General features: G+C 44.6%; 1 protein-coding gene across 2 annotated transcripts in view; it reads left to right on the forward strand.

The window, feature by feature from the left end:
* LOC143288517 (rabphilin-3A-like) overlaps window positions 1–20,891 on the forward strand; it is an 87,400-nt gene that overhangs the window by 14,695 nt on the left and 51,814 nt on the right. For both annotated transcript variants that reach the window (XM_076597099.1, XM_076597098.1), the window contains exons 3-5: window positions 8,449–8,592; window positions 11,443–11,572; window positions 19,193–19,279. In XM_076597099.1, coding sequence (XP_076453214.1) covers window positions 8,449–8,592; window positions 11,443–11,572; window positions 19,193–19,279 — 361 coding nt within the window. The remainder of the gene's footprint in view (window positions 1–8,448; window positions 8,593–11,442; window positions 11,573–19,192; window positions 19,280–20,891) is intronic.

The raw sequence follows: 20,891 nt of genomic DNA on the forward strand, positions 1-20,891 counted from the left end.
TCAAGTCTTTGAATCTCTTCTGTCTCTCTCTGCCTCGCTCAAGTCTTTGAATCTCTTCTGTCTCTCTCTTCCTCGCTCAAGTCTTTGAATCTCTTCTGTCTCTCTCTGCCTCGCTCAAGTCTCTGAATCTCTTCTGTCTCTCTCTCTCTCTTCCTCGCTCAAGTCTCTGAATCTCTTCTGTCTCTCTCTCTCTCTGCCTCGCTCAAGTCTCTGAATTTCTTCTGTCTCTCTCTCTCTGTGCCTCGCTCAAGTCTCTGAATCTTTTCTGTCTCTCTCTGCCTCGCTCAAGTCTCTGAATCTCTTCTGTCTCTCTCTGCCTCGCTCAAGTCTCTGAATCTCTTCTGTCTCTCTCTCTCTCTGCCTCGCTCAAGTCTCTGAATCTCTTCTGTCTCTCTCTCTCTCTGTGCCTCGCTCAAGTCTCTGAATCTCTTCTGTCTCTCTCTCTCTGCCTCGCTCAAGTCTCTGAATCTCTTCTGTCTCTCTCTGCCTCGCTCAAGTCTCTGAATATCTTCTGTCTCTCTCTCTCTGCCTCGCTCAAGTCTCTGAATCTCTTCTGTCTCTCTCTGCCTCGCTCAAGTCTCTGAATCTCTTCTGTCTCTCTCTCTCTCTTCCTCGCTCAAGTCTTTGAATGTCTTCTGTCTCTCTCTGCCTCGCTCAAGTCTCTGAATTTCTTCTGTCTCTCTCTCTCTCTTCCTTGCTCAAGTCTTTGAATCTCTTCTGTCTCTCTCTGCCTCGCTCAAGTCTCTGAATTTCTTCTGTCTCTCTCTCTCTCTCTCTGCCTCACTCAAGTCTCTGAATCTTTTCTGTCTCTCTCTGCCTCGCTCAAGTCTCTGAATCTCTTCTGTCTCTCTCTGCCTCGCTCAAGTCTCTGAATCTCTTCTGTCTCTCTCTCTCTCTGCCTTGCTCAAGTCTCTGAATCTCTTCTGTCTCTCTATCTCTCTGCCTCGCTCAAGTCTCTGAATCTCTTCTGTCTCTCTCTCTCTCTGCCTCGCTCAAGTCTCTGAATCTCTTCTGTCTCTCTCTCTCTCTCTCTGCCTCGCTCAAGTCTCTGAATCTCTGCTGTCTCTCTCTCTCTGCCTCGCTCAAGTCTCTGAATCTCTTCTGTCTCTCTCTCTGTGCCTCACTCAAGTCTCTGAATCTCTTCTCTCTCTCTCTCTGCCTCGCTCAAGTCTCTGAATCTCTGCTGTCTCTCTCTCTCTCTGCCTCGCTCAAGTCTCTGAATCTCTTCTGTCTCTCTCTCTCTGCCTCACTCAAGTCTCTGAATCTCTTCTCTCTCTCTGCCTCGCTCGTCTCTGAATCTCTTCTGTCTCTCTCTCTGTGCCTCGCTCGAGTTCCCATGCATGCTTCAAATACAGTAATATATGGAGAAACTGGCAGACACCCTTTATATATATATATATCAAATCATATGTTAAATGTATAAAGTATTGGTTGAACTTATCTAGGCTGCCTGCATCAAGAATTTGTTAGCAGGCACATGAAATGTTATTCACTGAGCAGGACAAAGGGAAAGAAAATTGGACATACTATGTGAAGAAGAATTCAACTATCCATGGATCTGGGATTGTGTGGATGTGTCAGAGTGGGATATGAAGAAAGCTTTATTTCAGAGTTCAAGGACAGATTAATTGCCTCATATAAACAAAATTGGCCTTCTAAAAAGTTCTGAAAAATGTAATTCATTTTTTAGTTTTAAAAGTATGCTCAAGCCAGAGAAGTATATCAGAACAGTATCAAATAAATGGCATAGAATAAGTATTGCCAGATTTAGACTCAGAACACTTGGTTTGAATGCACATGTATCCAAGGTGGTTTTACACTGAACCATCCACACTCTCCCCTTGTCCAATGTGTGGGTTCCAAAGGGAAGCTGAAATGTATTTTTAAAAAAAACTTCTTTTTTTTAAAATTTAGCTGCAAATCATATGATACTATTCGTGAAAAATGTGTTATTTTCAAAACAAGTGCTGCTAGAAGTAAAGATATCATTAGTGTGTTGAAAATGAATTACAATGACAGTTAGATCACTGATGAAGTATATCGCTGAAGCCTATAATATTCGAAAGAAGAGTAATTCCGAAATTTGTGTCAATAGCTTAATTACATTGATAGAAAAGGAACGCTTTTCTTTTCATGAACTTGGAAAATGGATGGTTGAGTTTTAGTTTATTTGACTTCCAATATGTTTCTTTTCTGTTTTATTTTGTTTCATTATTTTCATCATTATTGTTCTGATTTGCACACCCATGTCACTAGAGCTGTACAGCTAATGACATTAAACCTTTCAGTGTTCAGTGTTAAGTGTTTGCTCTGTCTCAGACTCTCTCTGTCTTTCTATGTCTTTCTCCCTTTCTATCTCTTTCTCTCTGTGCCTCTTTCTGTCTATTTTTCTGTATATTTTGGTATCCATTTATCTCTCTCTCTTATTCGATAGCAAAATATATCTGTCTGCCTGCTTGCCTGTCTCCCTATCTCAATCTTTGTCTCTGTGTGCGTCACTCTCCCTGTCTCCCCCTCTACCCTCCCCCTCCTTTTTCTCTCTGTCTGCTTGTATCTCTGTATCCATGTCTCTGTTTATGTTTCATGCACATGCACTCATCCACACCCACTCGCATACATGGACATACCTGGTTTGGGGTTGCTTCCCTGTGATTCTGTGAGTGTATTTGATATTATAATTTGGTGAATGTTAGTGAGTGTGTGTGTGTGTGTGTGTGTGTGTGTGTGTGTGTGTGCAGCATTGAACATACATTGTTGTTGATCAGATATGCTTTACATGCTTTGCTGTTACTGTATGGGTGTATTTATGGTGTATGCTTCTTTCAAAGATCACTTCAAACCGCCAGTAAATGTTTGGAATTCTGCTCATGTGAGCTCTCTCTCTCTCTCTCTCTCTCTCTCTCTCTCTCTGTGTGTGTGTGTGTGTGTGTGTGTGTGTGTGTGTGTGTGTGTGACACAGAGTGTGTGGATGTGTGTACGTCCGTACATGGAATATGTGATTCAGTTTTAGTATTATTGGAGAGGAGGCGACAGACGCTGGATGGTCAATATTATGATGATAGGAGTTAAAATGTTTTGTTTTTTGTTTGTTTTCTTTTCTTTGTATTATTATAGAATGCCCTGTTTACTTAGGTTTATTAACCCATCTTGTTCCACAAAAGTCTGTGTTTTGGTGTGTCTTTAATGTGTGCAGATTGTTTTCAGAGGTTACTAAAATTACCACTGTGGCATTATTGATCAGTTCTAGATATATTTCTTTTTGAGAGACTGAGTGAGTGAGTCATTATCAAAATAATGCTGGAGTCAGAGATGGCTGAGGGGCTTCCTCTTGGGGAGGGGGGGGGGGGAGGGCATGGGGGTGGGGGGAAGTAGTGGACAGGATGGGGGAAGAGGGAGGGGGGGTGTAGGATGGAGACAAAAAAACATTCATCAGTGTGTGGCAGAGAGAGAGGTGGTGAAGGGCTTGGCATAGAGGGGAACAATTAATCAAGACAGACAAGAGAGAAGGAGGGAGAGAGGGAGAGTGGTATCTACTATCTAGGCACAAATGTTCATGTATGAGTGTGTGTGTTTGTTTGTATGTGTGTAAGTGTGTATGTGTATGTTTGACGGACAGAGAGAGAGAGAGAGAGAGAGAGAGAGAGAGAGAGAGAACACTGAAATGTTTAATGTCATTAGCTGAAAAGCCCTGGTGACACAGTAGGTACTAATCAGAACAAAATGGTGCAAAACAGATGAAATGGAACTGAAAGGAAAAAAACAAAAACAGAATTGAAACAACATAAACTAAGAAGAGATTTGCGACACACTTTGGCACTTTGTCATTAGATTAAAATTTTAGTACATGTGACAGGGGGGTAGTTTGCCTTTTTTTCAGTCGTTTGTCTCCAAGGTTTGGACAGTACACAGAAAACAAAGTACAGATAAATCATATAATAAATATTTACGCATGTAACATGGACACACATATCAATACAAACACATACTAAATTACATAGATCATATAATAAATAATTACGCATGTAACATCAAAACCCATCATATCAATACGAGCATATCAAATAATTACAATGTCGAGATTGACCATCCAAATGTAGCCCTTCCTTTTTATCTATGCTTTTTTCCTCATAGAACCAATGCTAATTTTTAATTGATTAATGAGTGTTTGGACTGATGATGGACGTTTTCCGTATATTTATTGCCTCAGATACATATTTTGCAAGTGAAAGTATCATATCTTCATTTTCTGTCATCAGTATGCTGAACAAATCTTTTCTCTGTGCCATAGCTGTATTGAAAATGGTGCAGTTTTTTTTTCGTAATTCATCATATCTTTTGCAGTTAAATATGAAATGATTTTCATCTTCTGGGCTTGAGAGAGAGAGAGAGAGAGAGAGAGAGAGAGAGAGAGAGAGAGAGAGTGCAGCATGGTAGGCAAAACAGGACTGGTACTGGTAGGTAGTAGACAAAACAGGACAAAAAGTCAAACTCTTAATTAAAGAGACCACGGTAGGTGGCGGCAGGATCTAAGAAAGACGGCACAACAGACAGGAAAGGCAAGTCGAGCCTGCACCATGGGGGTGGGGTGGGGGGAGGGTGCGGTGGGGTGTGGGCGGGAGTCCAATCAAGTCATCGCAGACCATGGTGACGGTGACCTGCTCAGAGAGCACACGTCCGGTGGGGGAGCCGCGCTTCCTGTGGCACAAAAGAAAGCAAACCACCCCTCCCTCCCTCCCTCCCCATCTCCACCCCCACCCCTGCCACCCCCTCCACCCAGTGTGTGGGGACAGGAAATGTGAAAGGTGGATCCCCTTGCTGCCTATTGATTTTGTGTCATGGAATCAGGGGTAGCCATTCAGAGAGATGTCCCCGGGTGGGGGTTGAGTTTGGGAGGGGGGATGCTGTCACCATCAGGAGTGGGGGTAGGGAGGATGGATCAGGTGGCGGGGGTGGGTGGGGCGTGAGGTGGGGGGTGGGGGGTGGGAGAAGCTAAATGGAGAAGAGTTTTTTTTTTTGTTTTTTTTTGTTTTTTTAGGGGAGAGACATTGTGAGACTGTCTTTTTGGCAGGCTTCCAAATGGAAGATCAGAGAGAGAGAGAGTGGGTGTGCGTTTGTGTGTGTATGTGTGTGTGTGTATGTGTGTGTGTGTCCTTTTACAATACCAGACAGTAGTAAACTGTGGACGACAATAGGACCTAGAGTGAACACCCTGGGTAGTGACCCGCTGTGAGCACATGCCCCATGGTAGACCTGCAGTGCTCCCTGTCGCAGGAAAAGATAGCAACCCCCTGCCCTCAGTGCAGACAGGAAATGTGAGAGGTGGATCCTCAATGGCCTATTGATCTGTGTCATGGAGTCCGGGGCAGTCACTGAGAGAGAGATGCCGCATGGGGGATGGTGGGGGGTGGGGGCGGGGTAGGGGTGGTGGTGGTGCTGTCACTGTGTCTTTTAAACAGAATCTTCTGAATTCTGTTTCTCAGATCCGTGTTGTGAGGTATAAGAGAAAGCAGATGTTAATTTTACTGAAGCAGAGGAGCAAGTCAGGATATACTTTAGTGCATGGTTGTGCACACACATGCACATGCGTGCAGACACATGCACAAGTGCGCACACACATTGTGATTTGCTTAAGTTAGATCTGGTCCTGTTTTCATAGCGATTCCACAACTGTTTAACTCTATGAATTTCAGACACACAGACAGACACACAGACAGACAGATACACATACACAGACAGGCACGCAGACAAGAGATCCAAAGGCTACAGAGTGATGAAGAGGAGGAGAGAGTGTTTCCTTTTGTTTTTGTCAGTCCTAGTCCCACCCACTTCCACCTTGGGGAAAAGTCTGTCTGCATGAAAGTATTTCGCAATGGGGGGAGTGAGGAATGGGATGGAGATAGAGATAGAGTGAGTCAGGGAGATTGGTAGGTGGGCAGTAGTGAATGAATGAATGAATTTTATTTTCTGAGGGCAATAAAAAATAGAATGCAATGTTGTTGTTTTTTTCTTGCTTTTGAACGTGATGAAACTGAAGTGAAAAACAAAAACTGCTGCTTTTATTGTGCCAGTTACCAATTGTGCAGCAATTAAAAACAGACAAAATCACAAATGGTATCATCGTCATCAATAGCAGCAGCAACCAGCAACAGAATGGTAGCACCCACAGAAAAATAGGTCAGAACAACATTTGCCTTGAAAACAGGATGTATATATAACAAAAATTCTCTCTCTCTTTAGAATTTTTTTAAAATTTTTATTTTTTACTTGATCTTTTTTTGACACAGTCAGTTTTGATGGTTGCTCCTGTTCATTCAAACACACATATGCAAGCATGACTCTGTGCCTTGGTTTTAGTCTTACGAGAAGCTACATCATCTCTTTTGTCTCATCTGTAAAATTAATTTATTATTACCTTTGTCATGCTTCCTATCGTTATGATATTTACTTAATAATCATTAAAAAAAAAATGTCAGCATTGCAACAAACAGGATACATCAGCAGTTTCTATATATTTATGAACAAACCACAGAATAGATTTTTAAAAATTAATTCTTTTGGGCAGTACATATTGTTATTGCAGCTGCTTCTCTTTGCTGACTTGACATCAACAGTCAATTATTTTCCTTGGTTGTAGGTGCTAACTTCCATGTGTAATCCTGAACCGCACCTACTCCTGATGTGAATTTGAGTCCATGTGGATGAATTGATTGAAATGGCCCGTACCCCCCTCTCCACCTCACTCCTCTTCCTTCCCCTTTCTGATCTACAGTTTCTCCGGGTCTCTATAATTTTTGTATGATATAAGTGTTCTCTTTGATCCCTCTGAAATCTGAGTTATTCGTGTTTGTGAATGACCAGTGTGAAAGCTCTTTGATATTGTCTGTGCACATGATTCAGTGCTTTAATGATAATGATAACGTTAATAATGGTAATGACAATAATTAGTAATAGTAGTAGTAGTATGAGGAGGAGGAGGAGAATTTTGATTATCATCATCATCACCACCATATTATTAGACCCTAAACACAAAAAGTAAGATTCAACATTATTCATTCACCTCAAACTAGTCAAAGACCTACCACACACACATTGTATACAGAACTAAGAGACTTCATGAGGCAGTCTTTCATCTTCATTCTGATCCCTACTCGTAGGAATGAAATTGACAAGCAGATCAAACGTTTGACATTATTGGCATGATAATGATTCTTACTGAAAGTTTTTGGTAAATGTGCAAGATTTCTTGTTTGTTTCTCTCTCTCTCTCTCTGTGTGTGTGTGTGTGTGTGTGTGTGTGTGTGTGTGTGTGTGTGTGTGTGTGTGTGGCGGATTATATTTAATGAAATTAATCATTTCAACTGGGTGTAATTTTCTTCATTATACCACGGGAATTGGGATGGTTTCCTGGTGTTTGAATCTTTCAGTTGCTCTGGTTTTGCTGATGATATACATTGTAGCATTTATTGTTTTGATTTTGATACTGTAGTTTATACAGTTCAGGTATCCATTCTTCATCTTCATAGTTGTGCATGCTGGGTACTTTTTGCGTCCCTAATCAATCCACCAGTCTTTAGACTTGGATTATAATATGTGGCATTTGTTTGTTTATGATATTGATTTTGATACTATAGTTCTCATAGTTCAGGTATCCATTCTCCATCTTCATAGTTGTGCATGTTGGGTACTTTTTGCGTCCCTAATCAGTCCACCAGTCTTTGACTTGGATTATAATATGTGGCATTTGTTTGTTTATGATTTTGATTTTGATACTATAGTTCTCATAGTTCAGGTATCCATTCTCCATCTTCTTAGTTGTGCATGCTGGGTACTTTTTGTGTCCCCAATCAGTTCAGATTTCAGGTTAACAATAACATACTCGTTTTGATCTTTGGCACACCCAACAGTGCTCACAGGTTGATCAAAAGATTCAAAGATTCAAAGAAATTTAATCCTTTTGCCCATTTTGGGTTGTAATGGATACAGTAAAAATGCATACTGATTAAATCACAACTTCAGTCCATCAGTATTTCCGAAACATGCTAAAACACACACACACACACGCACACGCACACAAAAACACATACACCAATAATGATTTGCATCAAAACAAATCAAACTTAAACATACTGACAAGTATGTTTTAGATGTAACGTAAGTTACACACCCTTTGCAAGTTTTATGAATTTAACTGAATTAAGTTGTGTTTTCTCCCCAGCACTGAATGAATTGCATAAACTGAACATTGACATATGTGATTAATGTTTATGTCGTATCAATTTATTTTGAATTACAATACATTTAGGACATTCTAAAACAAAAATTAAATTCATCCTCAACAGTTCCCATATTACATTCCTTGCAAATTCTGTTTTTCTCTGTTTTCGCCATCTCTTCTTCCTGTTTCGGTCTTCAGTTTGAAATCTTGAATCTTGTGTTTGTTTTCTGCCAGGCTGGGCACAGGCTGGTCGGTGCACACCAACCGCATGGGGTCTTTCCAGCGCGCAGAAAACCTGTCGATGGAGGAGCAGGAGCAGATCATGCGGGTCATTCACAAGGCAGACTACCTGGACCAGGTGGAACAGGAGAGAGTGGGGTGAGGTCATCAGGATTAGGGTGGGGTGAGGTCATCAGGATTGGGGTGGGGTGAGGTCATCAGGATTAGAGTGGGGTGAGGTCATCAGGATTAGGGTGGGATGAGGTCATCAGGATTAGAGTGGGGTGAGGTCATCAGGATTAGAGTGGGATGAGGTCATCAGGATTAGGGTGGGGTGAGGTCATCAGGATTATGGTGGGGTCAGGATTGGGGTGGGGTGAGGTCATCAGGATTAGAGTGGGGTGAGGTCATCAGGATTATGGTGGGGTGAGGTCATCAGGATTAGGGTGGGGTGAGGTCATCAGGATTAGGGTGGGATGAGGTCATCAGGATGGGGGTAGGGTGAGGTCATCAGGATGGGGGTGAGGTCATCAGGATGGGGGTGAGGTCATCAGGATGGGGGTGGGGTGAGGTCATCAGGATGGGGGTGGGGTGAGGTCTTCAGAATGGGGGTGTGATATGGGACATCGGGATGGGGGTGGGGGTTAGGGTGGGGTTTTTGGGCATCACCTGGTACTGTGAGAGAGTGTGTGCTTGTGTGTGTGTGTGTGTGTATGTAGTGAGGACATTGGGATGGGGTTGGGTTGTTCGGCATCGCTTGGTACTGTGAGATGAGAGAGAGAGAGAGTTTGTGTGTCTAGTGAGGTCATGGGGATGGGGTGGGGTTGTTTGGCATTGCCTGGTACTGTGAGAGAGAGAGAGAGAGAAAAAAAAGTGTGTGTGTGTGTGTAGTGAGGTCATGGGGATGGGGTGGGGTTGTTTGGCATTGCCTGGTACTGTGAGAGAGAGAGAGAGAGAGTGTGTGTGTGTAGTCAGGTCATGGGGATGGGGGTGGGGGTGTTTGGCATTGTCTGGTACTGTGAGAGAGAGAGAGAGAGTGTGTGTGTGTGTGTGTGAAGTGAGGTCATCGGGATGGGGTGGGGTTGTTTGGCATCACCTCATACTGTGAGAGAGAGCGAGAAAGAGAGTGTGTGTGTGTTGGGGAGGGTGGGGGGGGTGGGGGTCTGTTAGCACAGGTAAGGGTGGGGGTGTAATCTGTGTGTGTTTGTGCTCAGCATTAGAGGAGGTGTATAATTTTGTAATTGTTACCTGCTCTGCTTGATTGATTTTACATGTGTAGTGAATGTGTGTGTGTGTGTGTGTGTGTGTGTGTGTGTGTGTGAGAGGGAGCAGGTAAGGGCGTGAGGGTGTAATTTGTGTGTGCATATACTTGGCCATAGATAACCTATATTTACTTGATTGATTTTGCTTGTGCAGTTCGAGTTTGTGTGTGTGTGTGTGTGTGTGTGTGTGCGCGCGCGCGTGCGTGCACACATGTGTGTGTTTATATACAATATCATACAATCATACAATACAGGTAAATAAGCCAAGATACTGGGCCCAGCTGATTTGTTCCCATTCTGTCTGAAGCAGTCAGCAAATAATCGTTCTGGAGACTGAATAAGACAAAAAACAAAACAAAAAAACAAACAACAACAAAGAAAAAAAGAAGAAGCAAAAAAAAAAAAAAAAAAAAAAAAAAAGAGGAGAAGAAATGTTAACATGAAATTGATGGGTTGCCTGAGGCTTAGAATGTATGGAACGAGATGTGTGTGTGTGCACATGATGTGTAAATTTGACAGCTGAGGTGTGTGTTTGTGCGTGTGTGTGTGTCTATATATATAATGGAGTCTCCCGTCGGACCGATGGACAAGTAGGCAGGCAGGCTTTTCTGTCAGTGTGTGTCCTCATATGGGAGAAGAGGCCGATTCTGGATGCGCAGCACTTCCCACAGGTGTTGCAAGGAAAAACGTCTCCAGAAGTTGAGCCCTGCTTCCTTCGCTCACACTTCTACTTAATGGCCAGCATTCTCTTGTTTTCAAACGTCTTTATGCCACTAGAGCACAGCATCCTCCAGCGAGAGCGGTCAAGGGCATCAGTTTCCCAGGAAACGATGTCTATGTCACAGGCTTTGAGGTTTGTCTTCAAGGTGTCCTTGAAGCGCTTGCAGGGTCTTCCAAGTTCATGGTGGCCTTCCTTCAGCTGGCCATACAAGAGCATCTTCGGGATCCTGCTGTCTGTCATGCGGACAACTTGTCCTGTCCAGCGTAGCTGGCACTGGATCAGCAGCCTTTCGATGCTGGGCAGGCTGCTCCTCTCTAGGACCTGGAGGTTGGAGACCCTGTCTTGCCACTTTATGCCGAGGATCTTTCTAGGCATCTCTGGTAAAACTGCTCAAGTTGTTAAAGTGACAGCGATAAGTCGTCCATGTTTCACAGCAGTACAACAAGGTGGTCAGCACAACAGCTCTGTAGGTTTTGATTTTGGTGCTGAACCTGATGCCTTTGTTGTTCCACAGCCTGTTGTTGAGTCTGCCAAAGGTGGAGCTGGCCTTGGTGATGCGCAGCGTCACTTCTGCATCAAGGGCTCCGTTGCTGCATAGGGTGCTGCCCAGGTAGCAAAACTTGTCGACTGACTTGATCTCTGTGTCATCGATCTTGATTGCAGGTGGGGGGGAGGCACTGGCGTTCTGTGAGGTAGCTGGTTGGTACATGGACTCGGTCTTGCTGAGGCTGATGGTGAGTCCAAAGCGCCTGCAGGAGGTTGAGAACCTGTCCATAATGAATATGATGATGATGGTGATGGTGATGATGACGATTATGAGATGAGGCGGAGGAGGAGGATGACGATGATGATGATGGTGACGATGATGATGATGACAACAGTGATGGTGATGATGACAATGATGATGATGATGATGGTGACGGTGATGATGATGACAGTGATGATGATGGTGGTGATGATGATGATGAAGACGACAATGATGATGGTGGTGATGATGGTGACGATGAACACAGTAGTTATTTTCAGGAGACTGGTTGAGAAGCTTGACAACATGAAGAAGAACGCCATCGGCAATGGCAGCACACAGTGCATTCTGTGTGGGGATGAATTTGGTCTGCTGGGGGCCTCCCCTACCTTCTGTGATGACTGCAAAAAGGTACACTGCTGTGTGTGTGTGTGTGTGTGTGTTTGTGTGTGTGTGTGTGTGTTTGGGGTGATAGTGATGGGGTTGTTTGTGTGTGTGTGTGTGTGTGTGTGTGTGTGTGATGTGTGTGTGTGTGTTTGATTGTGGTGGGTATGTGTGTGTTTGTGTGTGCTTATATGGTGTGTGTGTGAGAGAGAGAGTAAGAGAGAGAAAGAGAGGGTGGTGTTTGTGTGCGCATGTGTGCAAGCGCACATACGCTTGTGTGTGTTTTGTGTGTGTACAGCAACTTCTTTCTTGAACGTCTTTTCACTGTTCAGTGATACTACTGTTAGAAATAAGTGCATGTGTGTATGTGCACATAGAAGATGGGTGTGGAGCATGCATAGGTAGAGGCGGTTAGGATGACTGAAGTGGCGGAGTGGTGGAAAAGGAGTAGGTACAAAGGACTGGACCGACTGACAGTGAATTATAAACATTTCTACAACATTAAAAATCATGCACTGTTATAGCAAAAACAAAATCAATGAAAGGTATATATCAACTGGACTTTGATTCTTCTTCTTCTTCTGCGTTCATAGGCTGCAACTACCACGTTCACTCATATGTACACGAGTGGGCTTTTTACATGTATGACCATTTTTACCCCGCCATGTAGGCAGCCATGCTCTGCTTTCGGGGGTTGACTATAATTCAAACATTCAGAATATTTGGAAGTAATGATGATCATTCAAAACATCTTATAAGGACAAATATGTATTTCATGAAAACTGGTCAGCTAGTTTTAGAAAGACCAGTTGTTTTGTTCTTGGAACAAATATGTGATAGATGTATGCTTCTTTTGACATTTACTTCTTTTCTGCACAAAGACTGTATATTTTTGCAAAATTTAGTTTGCATGGCATTCAAACGGAATGAGTAAATTAAACTTCTAATTGGTCTTGACTGCAAGACATTTAAATTAATCAGGAAAGCCTTGGGGTTGCTCGCTAAATTGTGTACAACATGTGTGTGTGTATTTGTGTGTATGTGCATGTCTGTGTGATTATGTGTGTGTGTGTTGGTGTGTGTGTGTGAGAGAGAGAGTATGTGTGTATGTGTGTGTGTGTGAGAGAGAGAGAGAGTGTGTGTGTGTGTGTGAGAGAGAGAGAGAATGTGTGTATGTGAGAGAGAGAGAGAGAGAGAGAGAGAGAGAGTGTGTGTGTGTGTGTGTTTGACAGCAAGAGGGATGTAGGAAGAAGTTATTACCACTGCAGTGAGTCAGAAAACAACAAGAAAAGTTTCCTTTTTTTAGGAAAGCAGACACATGATCACATAATCCGATTGCATGTATGCTTGTTGATTAGACCTGTATTTAGATCAGCTGAGTCATGTCATTCCCACATGTCGCAATCCTAAAAACCATCTGCTGCCCATGTTAGGATTTTTTTTTGGGGGGGGTGGGGGTGGGGGGGGCGGGGGGGGGGGGAGGGGGGGGGCAGGCCTCCCCAGAAGATGAAGTCGGTACATGTTGTGGGTGTACTACGTTGTGCTGTGTTGTCGCAAGCTGTTTCCTGCTCAGCCTTGTTCTTTTGGCTGCCTCTGCGCTTGTTCTCACGCCATCTATCGAACTGAGTGAAGAAATGTTTGGGAGTAGGGAGTGAGTCAGACTTGACTTCTGTGTGTGTGTGTGTGTGTGTGTGTGTAGGCGCGCACGCGTGTGCGTGCGTGCATATGTATGTTTGTGTGTGTGGGTGTGGGTGTGTGTGGTTGAGGGAAGAGTGTGTATCTGTTTGTGTGGTCAAGTCAAGTCAAGATTTTATTTCATGATGGTAAATTGAATAAGCAATAATTGTTTTTTTTACATCAAGCCATCAAGGGGGAAATAAAGACAAAAATACAGAATAGAAGAGAGACAGAGAGGTGGGGGAACGGTGTGTGTGTGTGTGTGTGTGTGTGTGTGTGTGTGTATAACTGTGTCTGCATGTGGTAGGGGGAAGGGTGTGTGTGTTGGGGGAGGGTATATGTGAAATAGTTGGGGTAGGAGGCAAGGATGGGGGGTGTGTGTTTGTGGTGGAGGGTGTGTGGGTGTCAGAAAGAGAAATAGTAGGTGTGCATGTGCATGCACACATTTGTTTGTTTGTGTGTGTGTGTGTGTGTGCTCGCGCGCGCATGTGTGTGGGGTGGGGGTGTGAGGGTTCATGCATGCATATTTTACTTTTATTATTTTGATGGCTTTTCACGCATATGGTTTCTGATGGATTGTGTGTATGTGTGTGTGTGTGCGCATGTGTGTGTGTGTGTGTGTGTGTGCATACATGTGTGTTTTGGTGTCATATACTGTACCATGTCAAACTGATGCTAACTAGGCCTATCGGTTTTTGTTTTTTTTTGTGTGTGTGTGTGTGTGTGTGTGTGTGTGTGTGTGTGTGTGTGTGTATGTGCGCGTGCGCGCACGCATACATTTGTGTGTTTGTGTGTGTATTTTTGCATGTGTCTTGAGTGTGTGTTCTTGTGTCTGTTGAACTGCATGTGTACATCAGTGACCATGTGGATTGGAGGGAAGTGAATGGAATGCAGAACCCCATGCACAGTGTGTGTTTGGAGAAAGCCTTCTGTAACCGGCAGTGAAAGCAAGTCAGCAGTGATACACATCTGCCACGTCGCCAAGTGCCTCAAGTCATCCCGATGAGCCCATGATTGGGGCGGTGTGCAGAAGAACTGTTCACCACATTCCTCCAGGTCTGTCCATTGTGTGCCGAAGCCTGGGTCTCTGCAAAATGGTTTTCCTGTACTGTCCAGTCTGCAATGCTGTCAGTCCATTGGTTTTTCAGTCTTTGCCTTAACAGTTCCTTGGAGGATTGTTTGCACAGCAAGGCCATTGGATGATATCATGGGAGATTGTGAATGTCGTCATGTCAGGGTGAAACAGTTCATGATCATTCAGCTCAGTGAAAGTGAGCAGTATATCGGTCATGCTCCCAACTGATACTGTGTCACCACATATTTGCAGATTTATCCTTGGCTATTTCTGTGTGCACTGGTGAACCCCATCTTCCTGTAAGCATTCGAGGCATGGACCCTGAGGAGAATCCAAGGCATGGAAATGAGCTGTTATCGCAAGATACTGAGCATGAGATAAAGTGATCACACCACCAGTTAACAAGTGAGCCAGAGCACCAAGCAGCACACTGGACCTATGAAGATTAAGTGTGCCACAGCATCAAGCAGCACACTGGACCTATGAAGATTAAGTGTGCCACAGCATCAAGCAGCACACTGGACCTATGAAGATTAAGTGTGCCACAGCATCAAGCAGCACACTGGACCTATGAAGATTAAGAGTGCCAGAGCACCAAGCAGCACATTGGACCTGTGAAGATTAAGTGTGCCAGGGCATCAAGCAGCACATTGGACCTATGAAGATTAAATGTGCCACAGCACCAAGCAGCACGTTGGACCTATGAATATTAAGTGTACCACAGCATCAAGCAGCACATTGGACCTATGAAGATTAAGTGTGCCACAGCACCAAGCAGCACATTGGACCTATGAAGATTAAGAGTGCCAGAGCATCAAGCAGCACATTGGACCATGAAGATTAAGTGTACCACAGCATCAAGCAGCACATTGGACCGTGAAGATTAAGTGTGCCACAGCACCAAGCAGCACATTGGACCTATGAAGATTAAGTGTGCCACAGCACCAAGCAGCACATTGGACCTATGAAGATTAAGTGTGCCAGAGCACCAAGCAGCACATTGGACCATGAAGATTAAGTGTACCAGAGCATCAAGCAGCACATTGGACCGTGAAGATTAAGTGTGCCAGAGCACCAAGCAGCACACCAGACCTATGAAGATTAAGTGTGCCAGAGCATCAAGCAGTACACGAGACCTATGAAGATTAAGTGTGCCAGAGCATCAAGCAGCACACCAGACCTATGAAGATTAAGTGTGCCAGAGCATCAAGCAGCACACCAGACCTATGAAAATTAAGTGTGCCAGAGCATCAAGCAGCACACCAGACCTATGAAGATTAAGTGTGCCAGAGCATCAAGCAGCACATTGGATCATAAAGTGTGCCACAGCATCAAGCAGCACAATGGACCTACAAAGATTAAGTGTGCCACAGCATCAAGCAGCACACTGGACCTACGAAGATTAAGTGTGCCAGAGCATCAAGCAGCACATTGGACCATGAATATTAAGTGTACCAGAGCACCAAGCAGCACATTGGGCCATGAAGATTAAGTGTACCAGAGCATCAAGCAGCACATTGGACCATGAAGATTAAGTGTGCCACAGCATCAAGCAGCACATTGGACCTATGAAGATTAAATGTGCCACAGCACCAAGCAGCACGTTGGACCTATGAATATTAAGTGTACCACAGCATCAAGCAGCACATTGGACCTATGAAGATTAAGTGTGCCACAGCACCAAGCAGCACATTGGACCTATGAAGATTAAGTGTGCCAGAGAACCAAGCAGCACATTGGACCATGAAGATTAAGTGTGCCAGAGCACCAAGCAGCACATTGGACCTATGAAGATTAAGTGTGCCACAGCACCAAGCAGCACGTTGGACCTATGAATATTAAGTGTGCCAGAGAACCAAGCAGCACATTGGACCATGAAGATTAAGTGTGCCACAGCACCAAGCAGCACGTTGGACCTATGAATATTAAGTGTGCGACAGCACCAAGGAGCACATTGGACCTGTGAAGATTAAGTGTGCCACAGCATCAAGCAGCACACCAGACCTATGAATATTAAGTGTGCCACAGCACCAAGCAGCACATTGGACCTATGAATATTTAGTGTGCCACAGCATCAAGCAGCACACGAGACCTATGAAGATTAAGTGTGCCACAGCACCAAGCAGCACATTGGACCTATGAAGATTAAGTGTGCCACAGCATCAAGCAGCACATTGGACCTATGAAGATTAAGTGTGCCAGAGCACCAAGCAGCACATTGGACCGTGAAGATTAAGTGTACCAGAGCATCAAGCAGCACATTGGACCGTGAAGATTAAGTGTACCAGAGCATCAAGCAGCACATTGGACCGTGAAGATTAAGTGTGCCAGAGCACCAAGCAGCACATTGGACCATGAAGATTAAGTGTGCCAGAGCATCAAGCAGCACACCAGACCTATGAAGATTAAGTGTGCCAGAGCATCAAGCAGCACACCAGACCTATGAAGATTAAGTGTGCCAGAGCATCAAGCAGCACACTGGACCTATGAAGATTAAGTGTGCCACAGCACCAAGCAGCACATTGGACCTATGAAGATTAAGTGTTCCAGAGAACCAAGCAGCACATTGGACCATGAAGATTAAGTGTGCCAGAGCACCAAGCAGCACATTGGACCTATGAAGATTAAGTGTGCCAGAGAACCAAGCAGCACATTGGACCTATGAAGATTAAGTGTGCCACAGCATCAAGCAGCACGTTGGACCTGTGAATATTAAGTGTGCCACAGCACCAAGCAGCACGTTGGACCTGTGAATATTAAGTGTGCCACAGCACCAAGGAGCACATTGGACCTATGAAGATTAAGTGTGCCACAGCATCAAGCAGCACATTGGACCTATGAAGATTAAGTGTGCCAGAGCACCAAGCAGCACATTGGACCGTGAAGATTAAGTGTACCAGAGCATCAAGCAGCACATTGGACCATGAAGATTAAGTGTGCCAGAGCACCAAGCAGCACATTGGACCATGAAGATTAAGTGTGCCAGAGCATCAAGCAGCACACCAGACCTATGAAGATTAAGTGTGCCAGAGCATCAAGCAGCACATTGGACCATAAAGTGTGCCGCAGCATCAAGCAGCACACTGGACCTACGAAGATTAAGTGTGCCAGAGCACCAAGCAGCACACTGGACCTACGAAGATTAAGTGTGCCAGAGCATCAAGCAGCACATTGGACCATGAAGATTAAGTGTACCAGAGCACCAAGCAGCACATTGGACCTATGAAGATTAAGTGTGCCACAGCACCAGGCAGCACATTGGACCTATGAAGATTAAGTGTGCCAGAGCATCAAGCAGCACATTGGACCATAAAGTGTGCCACAGCATCAAGCAGTACACTGGACCTACGAAGATTAAGTGTGCCAGAGCACCAAGCAGCACACTGGACCTGTGAAGATTAAGTGTGCCACAGCATCAAGCAGCACACTGGACCATGAAGATTAAGTGTGCCAGAGCACCAAGCAGCACACTGGACCATGAAGATTCAGTGTGCCAGAGCACCAAGCAGCACATTGGACCATGAAGATTCAGTGTGCCAGAGCACCAAGCAGCACATTGGATCTATGAAGATTAAGTGTGCCACAGCACCAGGCAGCACATTGGACCTATGAAGATTACGTGTGCCAGAGAACCAAGCAGCACATTGGACCTATGAAGATTAAGTGTACCAGAGCATCAAGCAGCACATTGGACCATGAATATTAAGTGTACCAGAGCATCAAGCAGCACATTGGACCTGTGAAGATTAAGTGTGCCAGAGCATCAAGCAGCACATTGGACCATGAAGATTAAGTGTGCCACAGCACCAAGCAGCACATTGGACCTATGAAGATTAACTCACTCAGTACGGCCAGTCCTCTCTTCTCCTCTACACAGACCCCCACTGTCTTCAGCAATGCTGTCATCTTCAGTATAAGAGCCTTCCGCCTGCAATATTTTGATGATGGTAATTGGGGTGAAACGCTATTAACGTTGTCTCTTTCGCCGTTCGTATGGAGAGTGTTAAGTGTGCCACAGCATCAAGCAGCACACTGGACCTATGAAGATCTGCTGACATGGGTTAAGAAAAGAAAACATGGGTATGGCCTTGTAACAAGATCCAGTGGCCTTGCAAAAACAATCCTCCAAGGAACTGTTACTGGAGGGACATGGAGGGGGGGAAAAATGATGGACTGACAAATTGCAGAATGGATCGGGGACCACTTACAGAGAGACCCACGCTTTAACAACTGACAGGCCTGGATGAATCTGGTGAAGAGTTCTTCCATTCGGTGCCCCAACAACTCTTCACAGACTTAAGGGAGAAGAAGATGATGGTGGGCTTCAGTGATCAGTGCACGCATGTCTACCGTTACTGAGGGCCCGTATTTGTCCCGGAAAATTGATAGAATGGACAGGGTGTCCTGGAAATACAGATATTTGCTGCATGTCCTGGAAAATTAAAAAAATCTGACCGTAACATTTTTTTCCCGAAGTATCTAGTGGGTACAAGTGTACCCTTAGATGGTATTCTGACCATTGCTGAAGACACTTAATTAAGACTTACAAAAATGCTGCTAAATATTACCGAAGCCACTTTGTGAAAAGTCGGAACTGTCTGAATAGTACCGAAGCTATTTTATGAAAGTCCACTTGATTTCCGTCACTGGCAAAGTAACTTCGGCAAGACCAATGCACATGCGTGTAAGCACCGACTGTGTATGTTTGCTGAGATGTTCCAGAAAATAATACCCTGTCCCTGGTTCTCATGTGTGTTGTTCCTGAAAAGTAAATTTGGGGGTAGGCAAGCCTGTGAGTGTGCCATGAATGGGATGGATGTTCTCATACAGTTTTTCTCTGTTGAAACATGACAACAGTGTGCTGTCTTGCCTAACAAAGTGCTGTGTGCTGGCAGGCGGTGTGTGCCAAGTGTGGGGTCGACACCTTCAACTGCAACAAACAACCCCTGTGGCTCTGTAAAATCTGTGCCGAAACAAGAGAGGTAAGCGGTTGTTTTTGTACTGAAAGAATGAGAGAGAGGGAGGGGGAGGCGGGAGCAACAGGCTGTGCTTTGGGAGGGAAGTTGAGATGGAGGGGGAAGACAGAAAAAAACAAAAACAGTAAGGTGTTCATAGATGCATCATTCATTGTGGATTGGAATGTGAAGTTACTTACAAGTTGTTTGATCTCTTGATTGTTTTGACGCATACATGTCTTGTAAATGCATAATCATGTATGATAATATGTGAGCATGAGCAACCTCCGCCACGTGCGAATTTCTCTGCTTTGATGGAAAAAGTTGACATGACTTGGCACCAGTCTGTCACAAGCCTGAACGACTGTTTACCAGCTGCATCATTAGCTGTTGTTCCTTAATTATCAGGCCCACTCCTGGCCTCAGTGCACTAGGTGTAGCCTCTCAGCTAGATCTGTTTTGTGGGTGTGTATGAGCAGAGCGGACTGAGTTAGGATGCTTATCAGCGGCGCTGTTACATAATAGCTGTTCGCTGTCATTCCTCGCTGTTGATGAAGTAACAGAGCCAGTCCAGCCAGGCCTAAAGCCTATTAGATGTCAACGTGCGTGCGTTGTTAGTGTGCCAGATGTTAGCCCTGCTGAATACAAATGTGGGCGTGTTTTGCTTTCAGTGCCCGACAGACACATAGACAGTCACACAGGCAGGCACAAAGACACTTAAGATAATCAGACATGCAGACATGATGATTATTGTAATGATGTTAATAATAATGATGATACTACTACTACTACTACTAATGATAATGATAATAGCAACAACATGAATTTATATTGTGTCTCTTCTCTGAAAAGGGCAAAAGGCATTTTACAAAAATTGGTAAACACACATGCATGTATGGATGCATGAACACATGCACACACACACACACACACACACACACACACACACACACAAACCAAACCAGGTTTAGACCAGAGCAGACAGACAGATGGACACACACATCTCAACATACTTCCCCCCTCCCCCCTCTCCCTCCATGGAGGGGTCATGTACAAAGTGAGTGGGAGTGTCAGCCAGCTGCTGTGTGTCTTTAACCCCTTGACTGCTGCTGACCTGCATGGTCGTGGGTCACATGATGTCACCTCGCTGAGACAGAACAAAGCTTACAGGTCAGGGTGTCATCTGTCATGTGATGTCACCTCGCTGAGACAGAACAAAGCTTACAGGTCAGGGTGTCGTCAGTCACGTGATGTCACCTCACTGAGACAGAACACAGCTTACAGGTCAGGGTGTCGTCTGTCATGAGATGTCACCTCGCTGAGACAGAACAAAGCTTACAGGTCAGGGTGTCGTGGGTCACATGATATCACCTCACTGAGACAGAACACAGCTTACAGATCAGGGTGTTGTGGGTCACGTGATATCACCTCACTGAGACAGAACACAGCTTACAGGTCAGGGTGTCGTCGATCACATGATGTCACCTCACTGAGATAGAACAAAGCTTACAGGTCAGGGTGTCGTCGATCACATGTCACCTCGCTGAGATAGAACAAAGCTTACAGGTCAGGGTGTCGTCTGTCATGAGATGTCACCTCGCTGAGATAGAACAAAGCTTACAGGTCAGGGTGTCGTCGG

The sequence above is a fragment of the Babylonia areolata genome, chromosome 12 (genome assembly GCF_041734735.1).
Source record: "Babylonia areolata isolate BAREFJ2019XMU chromosome 12, ASM4173473v1, whole genome shotgun sequence".
NCBI classification, from domain to species: Eukaryota; Metazoa; Mollusca; class Gastropoda; order Neogastropoda; family Buccinidae; genus Babylonia; species Babylonia areolata.